The sequence below is a fragment of the Cyprinodon tularosa genome, unplaced genomic scaffold (assembly GCF_016077235.1).
Source record: "Cyprinodon tularosa strain WSP-4 unplaced genomic scaffold, ASM1607723v1 ctg860, whole genome shotgun sequence".
In the NCBI taxonomy this organism is placed as follows: Eukaryota; Metazoa; Chordata; class Actinopteri; order Cyprinodontiformes; family Cyprinodontidae; genus Cyprinodon; species Cyprinodon tularosa.
The window spans coordinates 322,607-343,247 of record NW_024039630.1 but is presented as its reverse complement, the minus strand read 5'-3'; the positions used below and the strand labels follow the sequence as shown (position 1 = coordinate 343,247).

General features: G+C 43.2%; 1 protein-coding gene across 1 annotated transcript in view; it reads left to right on the top strand.

The window, feature by feature from the left end:
• Nucleotides 1–20,641, top strand: part of itgb5 (integrin, beta 5) — a 111,602-nt gene that overhangs the window by 9,031 nt on the left and 81,930 nt on the right. The window contains exons 5-9 of the mRNA XM_038273205.1: nucleotides 290–458; nucleotides 8,494–8,655; nucleotides 12,945–13,040; nucleotides 13,124–13,213; nucleotides 14,635–14,769. Of these exons, the coding sequence (XP_038129133.1) occupies nucleotides 290–458; nucleotides 8,494–8,655; nucleotides 12,945–13,040; nucleotides 13,124–13,213; nucleotides 14,635–14,769 (652 nt within the window). The remainder of the gene's footprint in view (nucleotides 1–289; nucleotides 459–8,493; nucleotides 8,656–12,944; nucleotides 13,041–13,123; nucleotides 13,214–14,634; nucleotides 14,770–20,641) is intronic.

Here is a 20,641-nt window from a genome sequence, read left to right as displayed (position 1 = left end):
TGTATTATTTTATACTTGACACATTTGGACATTTTTGTGCTTTTTTGTAGTGCTGCATGGATTGCTTTTTAACTTTTTGCGAATTAAAAATTTAAATTTGGTCATTTACTGGATTACATGTTTATGTCCTTCTGTCTGCTGTAGGTCATAGGATGATATTCTGCTGATTATACATTATTTCCCTTTATTAGATGAAGTGTTTTTGATCCAGCATTTCATTATTTTGCTCTCAGACATGGTTTCATTCTGGTTGTCGTTTGATTAATCCCCCCTGATGTCTCCCTCTCAGATACAAGCTCTTCCCAAACTGCGTCCCCACCTTCGGCTTTCGTAACATCCTCTCTCTGACCGATAAAGTGGACCGCTTCAACGAGGAGGTGCAGAAGCAGCTGGTGTCGCGGAACCGGGACGCTCCGGAGGGCGGGTTCGACGCCATCCTGCAGGCGGCCGTTTGCAAGGTGGGTGAGTTTGGTGACAGACAGGAAGCAGAGTCTGGTGCAGCTGGAGGACGAGTCGCTCACAGGCCCGGTCACATCCCGCCTTCCTCCCCCACTCTAATTGTTTTCTAAAGGAAGACAGCAGCTTGCCTTGTAATTTACTTGAGCTGCTGTCTTTCAAATAGCGGCTGGTTGATGGTGGAGCTAAGCCTGGTGGTCCGTTTTAGTTCTCTGCACTGGAAAAACGATCTAGTTTCTTAAATTAAGTGTATTTACCCTTAATTTGAGTAGGTAAATGAGATAGTTTGCCAATGGAAAGAGTATTTTCACTCTTAAAATAAGATAATTAGATAAAATGCACTAGAAATAAGACGATGCAATTCCGTTTTCTTGTTTAAAGTGTAAATTGTCTTGTTCCATTGGCAAAATGTCTCTTTTACCTCCTCAGTCCAAGAAAAATGCACTTATTTTAAGGAATAAAATAACTTATCTAGATAAAAAATTTTCCAGTGTAGCAGCAGAAATGCAGCTTAATTCTTCCAAACTTGTACATTTATCCCCATTAAAGTAACTGTTGCATTCAGGGACAATCTCAGGCAAAGCCAGATTAAAACGATCTCAGCATCGTTATCTGCTGAGGTGCTGCTTTCCATCTTTATCTCTTAGTTTATCTGCAAACTTAGCAAAGTTTATCACGGAGGAAGCAGAAACGTCTCCTGGTTTGGCTCTGAGCTCCTGGAGGCGGATTTTCTCCCTTAGGTAGAAAAGCACAGATTGTCTCACTGAACTCAGCAGCAGGAAAACATGCATCCAGGGCCTCCTGCTCCTAAATCCCCTCTGTTACAAGCAGAGGCCTGCTATATAAATGAGGTCAGTGTGGGATTCTGGAGTTTTAGAATGATAGTTTTAGTTTTTTATCTCCTATCTCCTATTTAGGTTCATTCTTCTGGTTTGTCCAAAACGGTCGACTGTTTTCAGTCGACCGAATGTATTCATTATCCTTTTATAGGCCACTCATTTGAAAAGCCAAATTTCAAGCCAATAGTGTTATTGGAATCCAGGACAGACCTTATTACCTTTGTAACATTAAAAAAATATGGATATTTTGATGGCAAAAATCAATGTCAATGTAATAGTTTATAAGTTATTATTGATAATTTTCTTCATCTCCCCCTCCCCCCAGGTTAAAGGAATAGTACACCCAAAACATGATTAGCCTTCATTTTTTAATCACCCCCATGCTGAACAACACTCTGGAGTACTTTTTTGATATCTCAAATGCATCTGGAGATCTGGGAGGCTTCTTGCTGTCTGCTGACATTCAAATAATGGAGGTCTATGGCGCCCGAGGCAGAAAGGTCCATAAAAGTCCACAAAAAACGTGTCAATATTCCTCCATACTGCTAGTCCAATGTATTCCAAGTGTCCTGATTGGGTAGCGTCCATAATTTACTCGAAACGAAGTCATTTAGAATGTTTTTAGAGCATAAACAGTAGTGTATAGGATTTCCTAAAAGCGCGTTCACGAGTCTACGGAAACCGCGGCAGACCAAACCAGATGAAAGTGCGCATTCAGCTCGGCAAAGAACTCCTGCTCTTCCTCAACACTGAAGTCCTCAGACATTTTTCTTTCGTTGTTTCTTTCTTTGCACAGGTAAACAGCACATTTCTTCTTCTACGCTTGCATTATCGGCAGAGCAGACGCTGAATGCGCACTTTCATCTGGTTTGGTCTGCCGCAGTTTCTTTTTTTTTTTTTTTCTCTCTTCCTCGGTGGGGGGGAGCGGTGGCGGGCGGGTCGGTGTCTGGTGTCCGCTGTCGCATTGTGGGGGCTCCTTTTTTTTTTTTTTTTTTTTTTTTTTTTGGGGGGGGTTTGGCATGTCTGTTTTCTCGGGGGGCGGGCGGGCCTGCTGGGTGGGGGTCCTGCTGGCGGCGCGCCGCTGGTGTGGGGGTCCAGGCGGCTCCGGCGGGGGTGGTGTTGGGGGGCCGGTCTGGGCGGGCCGGCTGCGCTGGCTGGGTATTCGGGTGGGTTTTCCCTCCTGGAGGCATGGCGGTCTGCCGCAGTTTCTGTAGAGTCGTGAACCCGCAGGCGCGCGCTTTTAGGAAATCCTATACACTACTGTTTATGCTCTAAAAACATTCTAAATGACTTAATTTCTAGTAAATTCTGGATGCTACCCACTCAGGACACTTTGAATACATTGGACGAGCAGTATGGAGGAATATTGACACGTTTTTTGTGGACTTTTATGGACCTTTCTGCCTCGGGCGCCATAGACCTCCATTATTTGAATGTCAGCATACAGCAAGAAGCCTCCCAGATCTCCAGATGCATTTGAGATATCAAAAAAGTACTCCAGAGTGTTGTTCAGCATGGGGGTGAGTAGAAAATGAAGGCTAATCATGTTTTGGGTGTACTATTCTTTTAAGAGTCTGGGGCCCTGTCCAGACAAAGTCAAAACGAACACGAAACGCTAATATTTTCCAGAACGTTTGTCGTAAAGACGGAGACGTAAAATAAATGTGATCGACAACATGAATGCATGAAAACGCTGCAAAATGTATGCCAGGCCTGTAAGTGGCGCTGTGGCGCCAAAGCAAAAATAGGTGAAAACAGGCAACGAAATGTTGGGCATGCGCACTAATATTTATACATGGTTGCCCTGCGGGTCCATTTTCGTGGTTCAGTCAAATTCAGGTGCTGAACTATGTGGTCGATATTGCTCTGTTCTTCCTGGAGATATTCCAGAAGAAGAAGATTCTGTTGTAAGCCCGACAGCAGGGTGAGTAGCATGAGCAGCAACCATTCAACACAGTACGGCGCCATTGTTGTTGTGATACTGTGTCGCGCATGCGTGTTTAGAGGCGACGCTATGATGCACGCTTGTAAGAAAAAAAAATGCGGTTGGAGATTAAAGATGGAAACGCGAAAACGGCGTTTCAAAATCTTCCCACTCTGAAGGCTTAATAAAAAAAGATTGTTTACAGACCCCCGAAAGGCCGGCTTCGTGTGGATGAGAGGCTGGTTTGGTGAAAAATTTATGCCTTTAGGCCAGGGTTTGACTTCATGTGGACGGGGCCTGGGTGTCATCCTCGATATCACGCTATCTTTCCAATCCCATATAAATAACATTACCCGCTCTCTACTCTCTCTACCACCGCTACTTAGCAACACAGACTCAATTCTCCATTTTAAAATGCAACTCAAACTCATCTGTTTAAGATTGTGTATTCTCTTTAAATATCAGTTTCACTGTCACAGACTCTGTATTTTTTAAATGTTTTTATTTTGTTTCTGACACTGTGTTTTTTATGCTTTATGTATGGTGACCTTGAGTGTCTAGAAAGGCATCTTTTAAATAAAATGTATTATTATTATTATTATTAATAACAAGAAACGCCAACTTGCCCGAATATATTAAGAAAAATTACAAAAGTGCTTCCATAAGAAATTCATGAAAAACACTGAGAGTGAAAGAAACACATTTTCTTTGGTCCAACTTTACCTTAGAGGCAGTTACCCCTTGCTCACACTGGCTCCGGTGCGGTTACCGAGCCGACGGAGACCGCAACTCCCGCACACCCACTCTCACACCGCCCTTTTGACTACGGTGCGGTGCGGCTCTGCGGCTCCGGCAACAGGTCCGGAGATTTAACTCGCGAGAACAGAAGTTCACTTGAGTTCACGTAACTTCACGCGATAACACAGGCCAAATAAGGATATTTGCGAGAGCTTGTTGCGGAGGGCTCCGGCACGCCGCAAGGATAGCTTTCTTGCGGAATTTCTCGGTAACCGCAGCCGGACAGCTCAGCAGCCGGTGAGAGAGGTTTATGTCTTTTTAATGACTTGGAATCACTGCGGCGCCGCACCCACCGCACCGCAACGGTAAGACCGGAGTCGGTGTGAGCCTGGGGTAATGCTGTAACCTGACTCCGCCAGATGGATTTGCTCCGCATATCCATCTGGAAACCTTCTGTTGAAGTAATTTTGGGAAGGGGCGAAAATACTGGTTAGCTGATTGGCCTATGTTGGTGATAGACGGGCCAAATAAACCAATCAGATCAACGAAGCATATGACGTACTAACAGAGCGATGACGAAGAGGAGCCAATTGATAGATCAAACTCTTGCCGAAACCAGTCGGGAGAAGAGCAAAAACATCTTTTCCTCTGAGAAAAGCCTCCAGAGCAGTGTTTTGCTCTTCTTTCAGTGAAGAAATACTCTGTAATTCCGATAAAACTTGCTCGATAGCCACGCTAACGCTAGTTTCATCGGCTGAAGCCGCCATGTTCTTTAGACTGAACTGTCGCGCTTCTTGTTGCGTCACAACTCAACCCGCCTCAAAGCCAACGCTGATTGGACGTTCGTTTGGTGAACGGCTCCAAATTTTCTTCAACTGAGAGTCTCCAGACTGATTAGCGAGTGAAACCTTGAAAGCTCGCGAGATCAGGATGGTCTCACGAGGCTATTAATGCTGATGCTGGCACTTACATTTTTTGTTTATAAACCTAAATATTATTGTTAACGGGGCTTATTCACTTTTTAACTTTTCAATTAGCTTTTTTTTTTCTTGAATTGTTAACTTTTTTCCAACTTCATTTCCAGTAGGTAATCTATCATTCAAGGGCTCATCTAATTGGTCAAATGCCAAAATATGATGTTCAGCCATGTAGCAGGATCCTTGCTGAATGGCTGGATATAGATCTAGTGCTTCTAGACCTCACTGAGGGACGGGGGGGGGGACTCCATTTGTAATGGGTATGCAAGTGATCAAAAACTGTAACTTTCCCTATAAAGGGTTACGAAATTTCCACATTTCCAAATTCTCCCTGTTCCATTAATGGCGGATTAGACTTCTGTAGCCACAAACTTCAAATGTCGCCTAGTTCTGGTAGCGAACCAGTTTTGCTGCTATGCTTCTGCGACGTCTGTGTGGAATCTCTAGGGACGTACAGCAGTTTCCGCAAGGGGGAGCCTATTCGAGAACTCGCGAGAACTTCAACGGATCGTACTCCCGAAGCTCCTCGCTCAACCTTTCGTCGTAGTTGTCCATTGTAGTTGTTCCTCGGTTTTAAAAAAATGGTGGGCCCCGGCACTGAATCGAGAATGATGACCAAGTGCGGAAAGGGATTCCAAGGACCAATCATGACCATCTGACGCGTAGTCGCGCACAGAGACAGATTTGATGGTTGCAGAGGCTTTGCGTCAGAAGCATAAATCGGCCTTTAAAGATGAAGGTCAAAGATGCAAACTCACTTTATAAAATAAGGTTATTTACATCAATCATCCATCCTGATGGAGTTTAGTTTCCCTTTTTTGAGCCTTAATAGAATTTCAGCACCGGATACTATGAGATGTGGCGCCATCTGCTGGCAGAACCACAGAACTACCAGAAAACCAGATGGCGATAAAAGAATATTCCCTGACTGTCCTTCAATGCCTTGTAGCAAATCGACACTTGTTTGAAGACCAATCAAATTATCTACGGAAACCAGAACCTCCTATCAGAACATCAAAGAGAAGGAAAGTTCGTGTTTCTTAACAAACGCAAACAGGCAAACGGCGTCTCAATAGGAACTAATCAACCAGTCGGTTTATCTGTTATCTGTATGGAGACCGTAAAGCGTTGCTATCATTGTTAGCAGCTCTAACACCGACGTTCAGACTGGATTCCCAGAGCTGGAAGCTGCTAACTGGCTTAGCCACATTGCTTCCTTGTGTCTGCACACATGCTCAGTTTCATAACTGCAGTTGCTCCATCTTATTGTAAATATTCCACTCATAGCTTTTTTTTTTTTATTTATTTTTTTTTTTATTACTAATAAACTGAGCAAGAAAAGTGTAAAGCACTTAAAAAAGACAAAACGCAAGCCGGACGCGTTAATCATTCAGAATAACATCAAAAGCAAGCAGAGTGAGTTACTCTCACGTTTTGGTTGTGGTTTAGAGGTGCCAAATGCAGAGGCAGAGAGGCTGAGGTGAATTAGTTTTATAGTTTTAGTGAAAATTAGTGAAATAGTTTTTAATGATGAAAATGGTTAACAAAGGCAGGAATTCAAAAATCCAACAAAAAATGTAACAGACCATAACCATGGAGACATCAAGGGAAAACGCGCACAAGGAGCCAGGGAGAGACGAGGTGAGAGGACAACGGCAACGACAGGACCAGCAACAACAAGGAACCAACCAGGAGTGACTGCAGAGGGAGAGCATATGTAGCTGACTGAGACAAAGGCTGGGCTAACGAGCTGACAAGGAGCAGGTGTGAGGGAGCCAAGGGGAAAGGAACACACAAGAGGGCAACAGAGGACAACAGAAAAACTAGAGAACTAACATAAATCTAGAAACTACAGCAAAGTAGGAATTCAACCAATAAAACTAGAAAACAAGGAGCAAAGTAAAGCACAACAGAACCAAAACCATGACAGTTACTGCCGAATGAATTTAAAGGATGTTGTATAACGTAACTATACAACTTTTAAAGTTCGGTGAATGGAGCTGAGCAGCTGTGCTGGGCCCCCATTTAGCCGGGCATACACACTGCGATATTTTAAATCGTTGCACTCAGCTACAGCTCAAACCGACGAAACCTGAGCATAAACCAGGCCTCAGCTCTGCAGTGAGATGGTGCTACTCGGACTCGTCTATCCGGAAGCCAAACGAGTAGAAGAGGAACATGAAGCTCACTAGAGTGAAACGCGCTGCCTTGGATATTTGTCTAATTTGGTGTTGAAAGCCCTAAAAAGAAAAGGAGACGGCGTATTTGGACAAAGACATGGCTGAGCAAACATGGCTACTACGGTCTGTCAGTTTTACAGAAAGAACTCCATTTCCCTCATTGCACCCCAGCCATGCTGCTGGGTTTTCCTCAGACAAGAAGAAGAAGAATCCTTGTTGCCCACTGAGCGATTTTCCCACGACCACCTTACGATGGCCGACTGAATGTCAAACATGTTTGATTTTCTCCCGACCTTACGATTCCTGATGGGGAGGTGGTCGTTGGAGGCTGATCGCTCTTCGTTGCCCCCTGTACACTACACCACGCACCATCAGGCTCAAAAAATTCTTGCACGACTGGAGAATGGGCTTTATGCACAGCTCTACTACTTCCTGAATTTAAGGTAGCTCCTTTGTTTCCTGTCTTTCATTACTGGACGAACTGATTAATCCAGGTGTGTCTGGCCAGTTACTTAGGTCATACACACTTGGATTAATCAGTGCATCTAATCATGAAAGACAGGAAACAAAGGAGCCTCCTGAAGTTCAGGAAGTGGCGGAGTTGTGCATAGAGCCCAAAAAGGCCAAAAAAATCGTACAGTTTATGCCCGACTTTAGCCTTCCTGTTTCCTTCACAGTTCTCTCTCACCATCCTGCAGCCTCAATCAGCCACGGAAACCTTCCCTCTGTAACATCCTCCACACCTCAGTGTGTTAATGTCAGCTGGCCTCGTAGGTTTGTGCGTGTTGAGTTCACTGATTGGATAAGCATGGGATTTTAGAGTTTCCACAGTCGGAGGATGATGAAAAACCCGTTCTAAGCTTCAAGACGTCAGCTGCTCTGATTCCTCCTCCAGACTTTCACACTTTCTGATTTATTAACCAAAGTACATAAAAGTTTTATTGGCCTCTCAAACTTTGTAGAATAATAAAAAGAGTGGGAAGATGTAGACTTGAATAGAAATGATTAGATAGATGGGAATAGCAGCATCACAGCGCTGCTTCCCTCCAACACAAGCAGTGTTTGTGTTCAGAGGCTGCGGGTCAGCCGCCCGGCGCTCTGAGAACTTTACAGAATGAACAAAGAGGCGCCTAAAGGGCCTCTCTGCTGATTGGATGCAACCATTGTTTCCATGCCATAATGGCCGGACCGGGCCTTTTGTAGAACTGTGTGGGTCTGTGTGTTCGGGTCGGTTCTCAGGCTTCCAGAAAGAAAGAAAGAAAGTGTCAGTTTGAGTTAAAAGGAAACTAAAAGGTTTAGTTATTTTTCTTTTATCTGTTCCTCCTTTGATAACACTCTCTGATTTTAACCCCCCTCCCCCACCTGTTTGGCTCCAACAGAAGGAAATCGGCTGGAGGAAGGAGGCCTCGCACCTGCTGGTGTTCGCCACAGACGACGTGCCGCACCTCGCTCTGGACGGTCGGCTGGGAGGACTGGTCCAGCCACACGACGGCCGCTGTCACCTTGACGACCAGAACGAGTACAGCGCCTCCACAAAGATGGTGAGAGGATTTGGTGGTTTATGTGGGCCCTGGTTCGGTTCCTTCGTCCCATGGATCCAACATGGCGGCAAACAACAAGCTAATCGGTCGTAGTGATGTAACTTAGGGGTCATTTTAGACACCTGAGGGGTACGTTCAAGTTACCTCGTAGTTTGGAAGAAGTGACGTAATCTACGAGGCTTCTGGACGCTCCTACTGTATTCTCCTACATTCCCATATGGTCACAGGGTTAAAAATTATTAAATATTTTATCATCATAAACATTTAAAAATAATTCCAAAAAAGTAAAAAAAAACAAAAAACAATCGTCTGGACTTTGTTTCTTAGTTTGAAGATGTTTCTCTTCTATCCAGGAAGCTTTTTCAACTCAAAACGTCAGAAATATTCTTTAGCTCCAGGTTTTATAGAGCGAACCAAAACAAAAGCTTGTTTTGGATCAGAAAACCTTAGAACACAGAGGCGAGCATGTCCCAACTAAAACATGGAAGAGCAAACAACTAAAACACATTAAAGATAGTCTTCAAACCTGTAGATACCCAAACTGGGCGTTTGTCAAATCAGCAAGGAAATCTAAAAGACCCACAGCAGAACATAACGGTGAGAAGATTAAATGCAAAAACATCTCTATCCCAGATGTTGCTGGAGTCTCAAGACTCAAGAGGATTTTCTCCAGACACAAAATCCCAGAACATTTCAAACTAAACAGACCCTTTAACAGAGACTTGCATCCTAAAGACAAAACCCCAAGACCTAATATGAGCGGAGCGTCTGCACATCAATGCAGGTATGGAGCATTGCAGGTTAACAAAGAAGCCAACGACCCGCTTTCCAAAGAGGTGGACCCATTTATCTGTCTCTATTTGCATCGATACGTCCGCAAGAGAATCGATTCATGTTTTTTTTTTTCCTGCGATCTATTTTTATCCATTTGCTCCTGGGTGTAATTCTTCCTCCCATGCTGCGGTGGCGCTAAACCTATTTTGCCCTCCTACCTCGCTTCCTGGTTATACTCTTACAGCAGTGTGTTGCAGTGAGCTCGATGCAGACATTTTTGATTTATGCTCAATATTGAAGCGTGGTCTGTGCTACACGCTGTGGGTCTAGATACGGCCGAGGCGGCGAGGAAGTCGGGGCAAATTTAGTCCGACGACGGAGGGACATGAGGGCCAAAAAGGGCGAAGATCCAGGTGGAAAAAGGTCCCAGCGTTCTCATGCACCTCACTCTTCTAGCTGGTCAAACTTCACGAGTTGTTTTCCGCAATTTCGGTCATAAAAACAAACCAAGCCGGCCTCCTGTCTGCGGTCAGCTACCATTTGGGAGAGGAGCAGCGGAGCGTCTGTGGAGGGGGCTGGACGTCTGGAGCCGAGGTTTTGCATTGCACTCATTGCACTGATTATGTGCAGGATTTTTTGATGCAAGCCTTTCAGAATCTATAACCCAGGGGGATTATTATTTTTCAGTGAATGAGGTTTAATAGGAATAGGTGGAGTGCAACTTTTCTACTTCTGTTATTTGCTGTTGTTTCTCCAATAAAATCCATAATGATATTACAGCTTTCATTGATTTATTTCAAATTTGACACATTGTCTAGCCTGTAAGGTGTAGAAAAAATCGTTGGGTCAAGATATCGATACTTAATCGAATTGCCATGATGGATGTGATTTACACCCCGAGACCTAATCTGAGCGGAGTGGTGTCTGCAGTTCAATGCAGACAAACAATGCAGACAAACAACCTCTCCACAGACACATGGCCCAACACAGAAGAGCGCCCTCCTCTGGACAAGACTCTGCGGTACATCTACACCTGATGGACAAAGGTCATTCTTTTGAGGACAAGAATGCTCGGATTTCAGCTTTCAGAAAACTAAAATGCAGCAATAGAGTTGATTTCCTTCCCGCTATCATCGCAGCCCCAACCCCTTTACAGGGGAACAGAAGACCTCGCCTATTCAGCCAACAATTCCCTTTAAAGACCCCCTTTCAGAGACATAGACAGGTATGGGCTACTGCAGGCTAACAAAGGCTACGTTCAAACAGCACCCTGAAGTGACCCAAATCCGATATTTTTGTCCATATGCGACCTCTATCTGATCTTTTTATGATAGTCTGAGCAACACAGATCGGATGTTTTCCACTGCGATCCAGGCCACTTGGCTCTTTGGTCCTGAATCTGGTACGATTCTGATCTTTTCAAATGCAACCTGTACGCCATTAATACCCGACAAAGGTCACTATTCTGCGTCTTGCTACGCAGAAGCAGGAAGAAAACCAAACACCATGGTAGACGATGATGCAGAGAGCAGTATTTATGTTTAACCATCTTGAAAAGATTGAGTTTTTAAGGTTGGAAAAGATCGCTAGATGAGCTCCGGCGCTACCATCCATGTTTACCTCCGTAAACGAAGAGCATGCTGGCTTGTGACGCCATTACGTCCTCCACTGCGCATGCTGGATACTTGCCTTGTATGAATGCAGTTCACACAGGAGATCACATACAGGTTGCATATATTTGGAAATGCGAACGGCAACGCAAAAAAATAGATTTAATAAAAAAATTTGGAATTAAGCATTAAAGTCGTAGGGAAGTGGCTGTTCCAACCGTCGCATATCCGAATTCTCCCGAGTGGTGCCCGACTTTACACGAATGAATAAAGTGAATGTGATTGGTCAATTATCAAGGGGGCGGGACTTTCGTGGCGGAAGGTTCGTAAACAAGTTTGGTTGTAGCCGGTTTGTCAGAAGCATCTTGCTAACCAGTTAGCAACTTAGTGCTAGCAGGTTCCCAATGGGAAATTCCATTGGGACCAAGTAGCACTAAATTGGTGCCTTAGAAACGACGCTGTCAAGGAACGCTATGGACAGCGGAAACATGCAAGAGGAGGAGAATTTAGTGTCGGAGGTCGTGGATGAGTCTCCTCCGTCATCCATTTTTTATTTAGAGGAGGAAAGCGGGGACGAAGATGTTGTGGAAGAGGACGCCAGGGCGGCAGAAGCTTGGTTTGGTGTAGAAGGCTTCCAGCCGTACATGTTTGAGCCCTTGCCTCGCAACGCTGCCAGTTCTGTTAGCTCTACGCCTGCTGAAGACACAGACGTCCATCCCCGTGAACACTGGGACGCAACTCAATGGGAAAGGAAAGGATTCTGGTTTCAACCGTTGCGTATATTAGCTGCGACACATGAATCAAGATGATATGACTGAAAAAATTTTATTGACATCATTGATTTGCACTGTTGGGCACGTTACTTTGAAAAAGTAATTAGTTATAGTTACTAGTTACTTCTCCCAAAAAGTTACTGAGTTACTCCACAATAAAAGTAACTAGTTACTAGTAAAAGTAACTATTGCGTTACTTTTGCGAGTGTATGAAATCAATAACTGGGGATGTCTAATTCTGAAATCCTGTGTTTGGGTTGTTATAGATACTGCAACATGTAGCTACATCCATCCGTCCGTCCGGACGGACGGGGTGTCGGCAATTGTAACTGCGTTATAGTCACAGTAAGAGTAATAATTTTGATTACTCTTTACTAAAAAAAGGTAGCGGCGTTAATAACGCCGTTACTTTCAACGCCGTTACTCCCATCACTGTTGATTTGACATTTAAATATGACTTTAAGGCCTGCAGTGTTAATGTAGCCAAAGAAGTCAAATGACCCCCATTCCAAAGGGGTGGACCCGTTCCTCTGGGTCAATTTGCATGTTTTCTAAGCCAAAACAAGGCTTTGTTTTCGGTCCACTCTATAAAACCTTGAACTCAATGCTATTCATATTTTGAATTGAAAAATAAATCTTCCTGGATGGGAAGAGAAATGTCTTCAAACTTGGAAACAGAGTCCAGTGGATTGTTTTTTAATTTTTTTGGAATAACTATGACCTGGATGACTGAGAATCTTTAACAGCATTAAAAATAATCCGCCTTAATGAGACACTCAGGTCTAGGAGCTGCTTCCATCTTGATCCAGACTGTCTTTGAAATTTAGTGAAGCTGACTGGATGCATAAAATTTTTTATCAGAATAAAGGAAAGGGTTCCTTTATTTCAGCTTATTGCATTTAATCCCAATATAAACTGAAATTTCCAGTATTAATGAGGCATCAAAGAAGCAAAGCTTGTTGAGAAGACATGAAATCCAGCAGTCTGTGGTTGTGATCATTTCTTTGAAAGGTCAAAGGTCGCCTGCAGGCTTTAGGAGCATCCAGCCACCTCATCTGTCCTGGCGTGTAAATCCTTGGCAGCACATGTGGATCAAACACCAACTGTTGCTCTCCCTCTTCTCCCTCTGCAGGATTATCCATCCCTCGCTCTGCTTGGAGAGAAACTGGCAGAAAACAACATCTTCCTAATCTTCGCAGTGACCAGACGCTTCTACGTTATTTATAAGGTTTCTTTCATCCCCTTTTTCCTTTTCTTTTTTCATCAGTTTGAGCTTCGCTGAAATATTTGCATTTGCTTCATGTTTCCCAGAACATTACAGCTCTGATACCTGGAACCAGAGTGGAGAACCTGGACCAGGACTCCAAGAATGTCATTCATCTGATTATCCACGCCTACAACGTGAGTGAAGAACGTCTGGCTTCCTGTTTTTGTTTGTGCTGCTCTGCTGAGGGAAGAATCCATCTGATAAGAGAAGCAGGGAAGCAGAGTGTCCTACCTCAGCCCAACGTTTCTCCTGATCTGAGGAAAAGATCCAGCAAACCCAAAGAAACCTGATGACGGTCTTCCTGCTTAACATTGTATTCCTGAATTTAATCCGAAATCTCTTTAGTCCGGCTGTTCCTTTAAGATGGAAGCATCTCTGTTCTTATTAGAAATGCAAACAATTCAGTTCAGTTTATATTTAAAGCACAAATTCACATCACATGTCATCTCAAGGCAGTTTCCAGTTCACCAGATCATCCAGTCAGATTGATTCAAAGTTTTCTATCTAAGGAAAACCAGCTGATTGCATCGACTCATTGACTCTTCAGCAATCCCTCACACTAAGCATGCTTGTAGCAACAGTGGAGAGGAAAAACTCCCTTCCCTGAACAGGAAGAAAACCTCCAGCAGAACCAGGCTCAGTGTGAGCGGCCATCTGCTGAGGCCCACTGGGGTTCAAGGAGACAGAAGCAGACATAGAAAAAGAAGCACAGACCTCTAAATACTTTTTATGTTAGAAACGGTGGCTCTGTCAGGGAATGAAACTGTTAATCTGACAAGATCTTAGCCAGTTTTCAAAGGATAAAAGAGAGCACATCCAGTTAGTCACAGTCAGAGAAACTGGACTAAACACTGAAAAACAGGCCAAGCTCCAACATCTAGAAACAAAGGTGTTGATGGCAGCAGCACAGCTGATATTTCTCTCCAGGATGGAGTCACAGCCAAACAGGAACAGACCAGATGAAGCTACTATGAGGAAAAGCAGAGGGAGCAAAACGTTAGAGATTGAAGTCCCAGATTGCATTTAATGAAGAGATTTTCATGAGGCATTTGGAAGGAGGAGCAGAGCCTCCCTCCATGTTTTCCGGTGTGGGTGTGAAAACATCTCCCCGGCTGCAACAAGCCGCCTTTATTATGTCCTCAGATGTGTGTCAGAGGCGGAGCCGTCCGCTGTGAGCGTGATCTTTGACACAAAGGCATTAACATTCCAGCTGCCATGTTGTATCATCCAGCCTGAGGGTGACTGGCTGCAGCAGCTTTGTGCCGCCGTCTCAGCTGGACCCGTTCAGGGTCAGAGACGCTTCTGCACGGCTCCTCCACAGGCGTGGGAATCTTACATGCTGCTAATTGCAGCATGCAGCCTGCTTCCTCGCGTGCCGCTCATAGCTGTGTTGAAATGGAGAGAGAAAAATGTATCGAACCAGAGAAACTCTTCCCTCATGTCTCATTCTTTCTGCTCTGTTATGCAACCAGAGACGCACAACCATAAACAATGAGGGTGGAAGAAACGTTGACATTTCAGCTGAAAGTCATCTTCTGTATCCGTTTGTCCACAGAACATTCGCTCCAATGTGGAACTGACGGTGTTGGACCATCCTGAGGACATCAGCCTGTCCTTCACTGCCACATGCCAGGAGCAGAAACCGCAGCCAGGCTTCAGGAAGTGTTCAGGCCTGAAGATAGGAGACACTGTGAGTCCTTTTCCTGTGTTTATAAGCCAAACACCCCCACAGCTCATGAGAAAGGCCTCATTTAGCAGTGGAGAACCACTTTCTTGGCTAAATATTACACCACACCATGACTAGTGTGTTATTTAACGTTGTAGAGAAACGGCCGTTCCATCCGTCTCATTTCTGAATTCTCCCAGTGGTGCACGACTTTACACGAGTGAATAAAGTGAATGTGATTGGTTTTTATCAAGGGGGCGGGATTGTTGTGGCGGAAGGTTCACAAGCAAATTTGGTTGTAGCCGGTTTGTCGGAAGCATCTTGCTAACCAGTTAGCAACTTAGTGCTAGCAGGTTCCCAATGGGAAATTCCATTGGGACCAAGTAGCACTAAATTGGTGACTTAGAAACGACGCTGTCAAGGAACGCTATGGACAGAGGAAACATGCAAGAGGAGGAGAGTTTAGTGTCGGAGGTCGTGGATGAGTCTCCTCCGTCATCCATTTTTTATTTAGAGGAGGAAAGCGGGGACGAAGATGTTGTGGAAGAGGACGCCAGGGCGGCAGAAGCTTGGTTTGGTGTAGAAGGCTTCCAGCCGTACATGTTTGAGCCCTTGCCTCGCAACGCTGCCAGTTCTGTTAGCTCTACGCCTGCTGAAGACACAGACGTCCATCCCCGTGAACACTGGGACGCAACTCAATGGGAAAGGAAAGGATTCTGATTTCAACCGTTGCGTATATTAGCTGCGACATATGAATCAAGACGCTATGACCGAAAAAATGTGATTGACAGATGACCGTTGATATATGATTGGCTGAATTTAGGTGTTCAGGCTGACGTAGAACTAACTGGCCTGCAGAGGATAACGAGAAAAAACCTACAGATAATAAGAGAGGATTTTTTTTTTAAATAGAAATTTTCTTTCTTTTGGGACAATATGGTCAAATAAAGAGTACATTTATATACATGTTTAAGCCAGAATGATTTGACTTTTAAATATGATTTCCCTACAACTTAAATAGCTCTGAAAACAATACTATTTGTAATTATTCATTGATTTTATTGATCTCACAGTGGATAAATTTACTCATTTCATCGGCTCAAATAGTCAAAAAATTTTATATGAAATTAAATCCCCGATGTTGCTGCTATTTTCAAATATCCATTACTGTAGAAATGTCCATAGCTGCATATTGGTTATTTATTCTCCAGGTGAACAGTTTTTATATTGTTAAAACACTTTTACAATATTTTATTGTTTATATTTTAATTCTTCACTATTAGGTCATTCTTATACATTTTTCTAATGTCTACATTTGTGTGACCATTTTATTCTATAAACTTTTTGCTGCTTTAAACACCAGAATTACTAGCCTCGTGAGACCATCCTGATCTCGCGAGCTTTCAAGGTTTCACTCGCTAATCAGTCTAGAGACTCTCCGTTAAAGAAAATTTGGAGCCGTTCACCAAACGAACGTCCAATCAGCGTTGGCTTTGAGGCGGGTTGAGGTGTGACGCAACGAGAAGCGCGACAGTTCAGTCTAAAGAACATGGCGGCTTCAGCCGATGAAACTAGCGTTAGCGTGGCTATCGAGCAAGTTTTATCGGAATTACAGAGTATTTCTTCACTGAAAGAAGAGCAAAACACTGCTCTGGAGGCTTTTCTCAGAGGAAAAGATGTTTTTGCTCTTCTCCCGACTGGTTTCGGCAAGAGTAGCCTGGCTGTTAGTACGTCATATGCTTCGTTGATCTGATTGGTTTATTTGGCCCGTCTATCACCAACATAGGCCAATCAGCTAACCAGTATTTTTGCCCCTTCCCAAAATTACTTCAACGGAAGGTTTCCAGATGGATATGCGGAGCAAATCCATCTGGCGGAGTCAGGTTACAGAATTTCACCATTATGGGACAATAAAGGGATTTTCTATTCTATTCTATTCTATTCTATTCTATTCTATTCTATGCGAACTGATTTTTCCAGATGTGTCATTGGAATGATTTCAAACAGCTGATCAGCTGATCATCAGTCTGCACAAAGCAAACAGCATTCTGCAGCGTTGATTTATTGCTGCATGCACTGATTAACTGCATATATTTTGCATTTCGCATATTTCGCACGTTCACTGAAAACGACAGCAAGACATTTATTTCTGCACACAACAACAGTAAAATAACAGTCTTCAAATCTTGGAAAACAAGTCGAGTGGATATTTTTTGAACTTTTACGGAACAGTAAGATACTTTTGTAGCAACAAGTAGATGCAGCTTTGGATCCTCTCTGCAAAGCCGGAGCTTCTGTTCTTTATTCATTTACACTCACCAGCCACTTTATTAGGTACACCTGTCCAACTGCTCGTTAACACTTAATTTCTAAGCAGCCAATCACATGGCAGCAACTCAGTGCATTTAGGCATGTAGACATGGTCAAGACAATCTCCTGCAGTTCAAAGCGAGCATCAGTATGGGGAAGAAAGGTGATTTGAGTGACTTTGAACGTGGCATGATTGTTGGTGCCAGAAGGGCTGGTCTGAGTATTTCAGAAACTGCTGATCTACTGGGATTTTCACGCACAACCATCTCTAGGGTTTACAGAGAATGGTCCGAAAAAGAAAAAACATCCAGTGAGCGGCAGTTCTGTGGGCGGAAATGCCTTGTTGATGCCAGAGGTCAGAGGAGAATGGCCAGACTGGTTGGAGCTGATAGAAGGGCAACAGTGACTCAAATAACCACCCGTTACAACCAAGGTGGGCAGAAGAGCATCTCTGAACGCACAGTACGTCGAACTTTGAGGCAGATGGGCTACAGCAGCAGAAGACCACACCGGGTGCCACTCCTTTCAGCTAAGAACAGGAAACTGAGGCTACAATTTGCACAAGCTCATGGAAATTGGACAATAGAAGATTGGAAAAACGTTGCCTGGTCTGATGAGTCTCAATTTCTGCTGCAACATTCGGATGGTAGGGTCAGAATTTGGCGTCTACAACATGAAAGCATGGATCCATCCTGCCTTGTATCAACAGTTCAGGCTGGTGGTGGTGGTGTCATGGGGTGGGGAATATTTTCTTGGCACTCTTTGGGCCCCTTGGTACCAATTGAGCATCGTTGCAACGCCACAGCCTACCTGAGTATTGTTGCTGACCATGTCCATCCCTTTATGACCACAATGTACCCAACTTCTGATGGCTACTTTCAGCAGGATAATGCGCCATGTCATAAAGCTGGAATCATCTCAGACTGGTTTCTTGAACAGGACAATGAGTTCACTGTACTCAAATGGCCTCCACAGTCACCAGATCTCAATCCAATAGAGCATCTTTGGGATGTGGTGGAACGGGAGATTCGCATCATGGATGTGCAGTCGACAAATCTGCGGCAACTGTGTGATGCCATCTTGTCAATATGGACCAAACTCCCTGAGGAATGCTTCCAGCACCTTGTTGAATCTATGCCACCAAGAATTGAGGCAGTTCTGAAGGCAAAAGGGGGTCCAACCCGTTACTAGCATGGGGTACCTAATAAAGTGGCCGGTGAGTGTATATCCGTCTGACAGCAGCAACATTCTCACAGAAATTGGTTTTGCTATTTCAGTATCTAATCTCAAACTTAAACTAACTTCATCGCGGTGGAGAACGCGCTGCTGCTGCCTGCAGATATAAATAAATAGTGATTTAATTTAGTGGTCTGATGATTGCCCTCAACATTTCAGGCTAAATTCAAGTCACAATTAATACAGCTTTACGTAATACAGTTATTGAAGAAAATAAAGAATAATAAATTGGTGTTAACATAGCAATGTAAACGCCCTGTATAATAATCCTGCTTTAAAAAAAGCATAAAAAGAGGCTGTGATATGTGGACACACTGTTTATATCCCATGCTCCTTTTCTTCCTTTGGCGCATTCTTCTTCTCTAGACTATTTAGGCTGATGTAACTAGTAAATCTCTCCACTGTGAGATCAATAAAGTCAATCAATCATTATTTGGTGTTTTAAGTTGAAATTCCATTAAAATATGAATCATTAGGTTTTGTTTCATTGATGAAATTCTAGTAAAACAATAAAAAAAAAATCTGATTTTTGGTTTTATTTTTATTTTGAGGATTCAGGGAAAGAAAATGGCAGAAAATTCCGATCCCTGCATCAGAGCGCTACCTGTTGGATCTATGAACGGTTTTCTATGCTTCAGCCAAACTAGCAGCAGTAGTGGAGTTTGGAGATGCAATCTACTTCTTAAATCTATCTTTGCTCTCCTCTAATTTATCCAGAAGTTCTGCAATCACACTTTTTTCTCTCCCTCCCATTTTGGTGATCGGCTGCATATTTAGCCTTCCCTGGAAATGCCTTTCCTTTAAATTCTTTTTATTATTTGACAACCTCTCATTACAAAGCAACCTTGCAGGAAATCCTTCCGCATTGAAAATGAAAGCAAAGGATTCGCTCCATTCTTCTTTGAATCCTCTGTTCAGGGTATCCGCAGGTCATTAGAACTCATTAGAAGTCATTAAATTATATTTTTTTTAAATAAGGCCTTAATTGGACTTAAAATAAATGAAATCTGATTATTGTGGCATTTAAAATGATTTGTTTCAAAAAAAATATAAAAAAAAGTTTTGATAGATATATTATTACGCAATATATTTCCAGTTGTTTGTAAAGCGGTATGTTGAAAAGAAGCTCGAGGCGGAGGAAATGTTAGAGAGAAATGGAAAATGCAAATTTCAGCAAAAGTTTCTGGAAAGCGAGGAATTTGATGTTTCTGCAGCCTGTCGATGGTAAAGATGAGGAAGGATTTTGCTGTGTTTTTATGCATTTTATATATATATATATATATATATATATATATATATATATATATATATATATATATATATATATATATATATATATATATATATTAGGGGTGGAATAGTTCACAAAATCCACGGTTCGGTTCGATTCACGGTTTCGTGGTCACTGTTTTCGGTTCGGTATATGTTGATCCCATAAAAATTTATGAAATTAATGAAAAAAAAAAAAGTTTTGAATTGTAATTATTTTTAATGATCATGGAATGAAACCCTGGATCATTTCCGCATGTTTTGCTGCTTTGCATGCTCTCTACCATCTCCAAGGGACTCAGAGTGGAGCGGACGGGAGCCACAGTGGAGGCTGCAGGCTTTGCTTTGAGCAGCCGGTCTGGAGCGCAGCGCTGACGGAGTATGTGAGATTTCGGGGTTAGCCTGACATGTTGGTCATGTTGCTGTTAGCATAAACAAAACGTGTTGCACAATGCTTGCACACTGTTGCACTTTTATCCACAACTTTCTTTCCGCCGTCATCGTAGGTCACTCTAAATGCAAAGTGGTCCCATACAGAAGACCTATAAAGTGCTGCTGGCGCGTCTTCCAACTCCTGTTCTTTCCCACTCGCCATACCCACACAATTCTCCACAACAACTGATTTTTTTCTGCTACATCCGGCTTCGCTTCTTCTTCTTCTTCTTGTTTACTACTGGTGGTTGGCTTTGGTCGCAGTACCGCCACCTTCTGCTCTGGAGTGTAATCGCTTCGGCTTTGAGAAAAAGGAGCAGCGCATGAACCGAACGCAACACACGCGAATCGAACCGAGACAGTCGAACCGAACGGTTCTGACGGTTTCAATAAATCGTCCCATCCCTAATATATATATATATATATATATATATATATATATATATATATATATATATATATATATATATATATATATATATATATACGGTATATGATAGTCATGGGTAGTTGTTGACAGCATTAAAATCATTCCTAAAAGCATTAAATTAGAGTTAAGGACTGGTTATCCTCCCGCAGCAGTCTGTCGCAGTGAGCTTGTTGCAGGTATTTTTGATTTCTGCCCCATATTAAAGCGTGGTCTGCACTA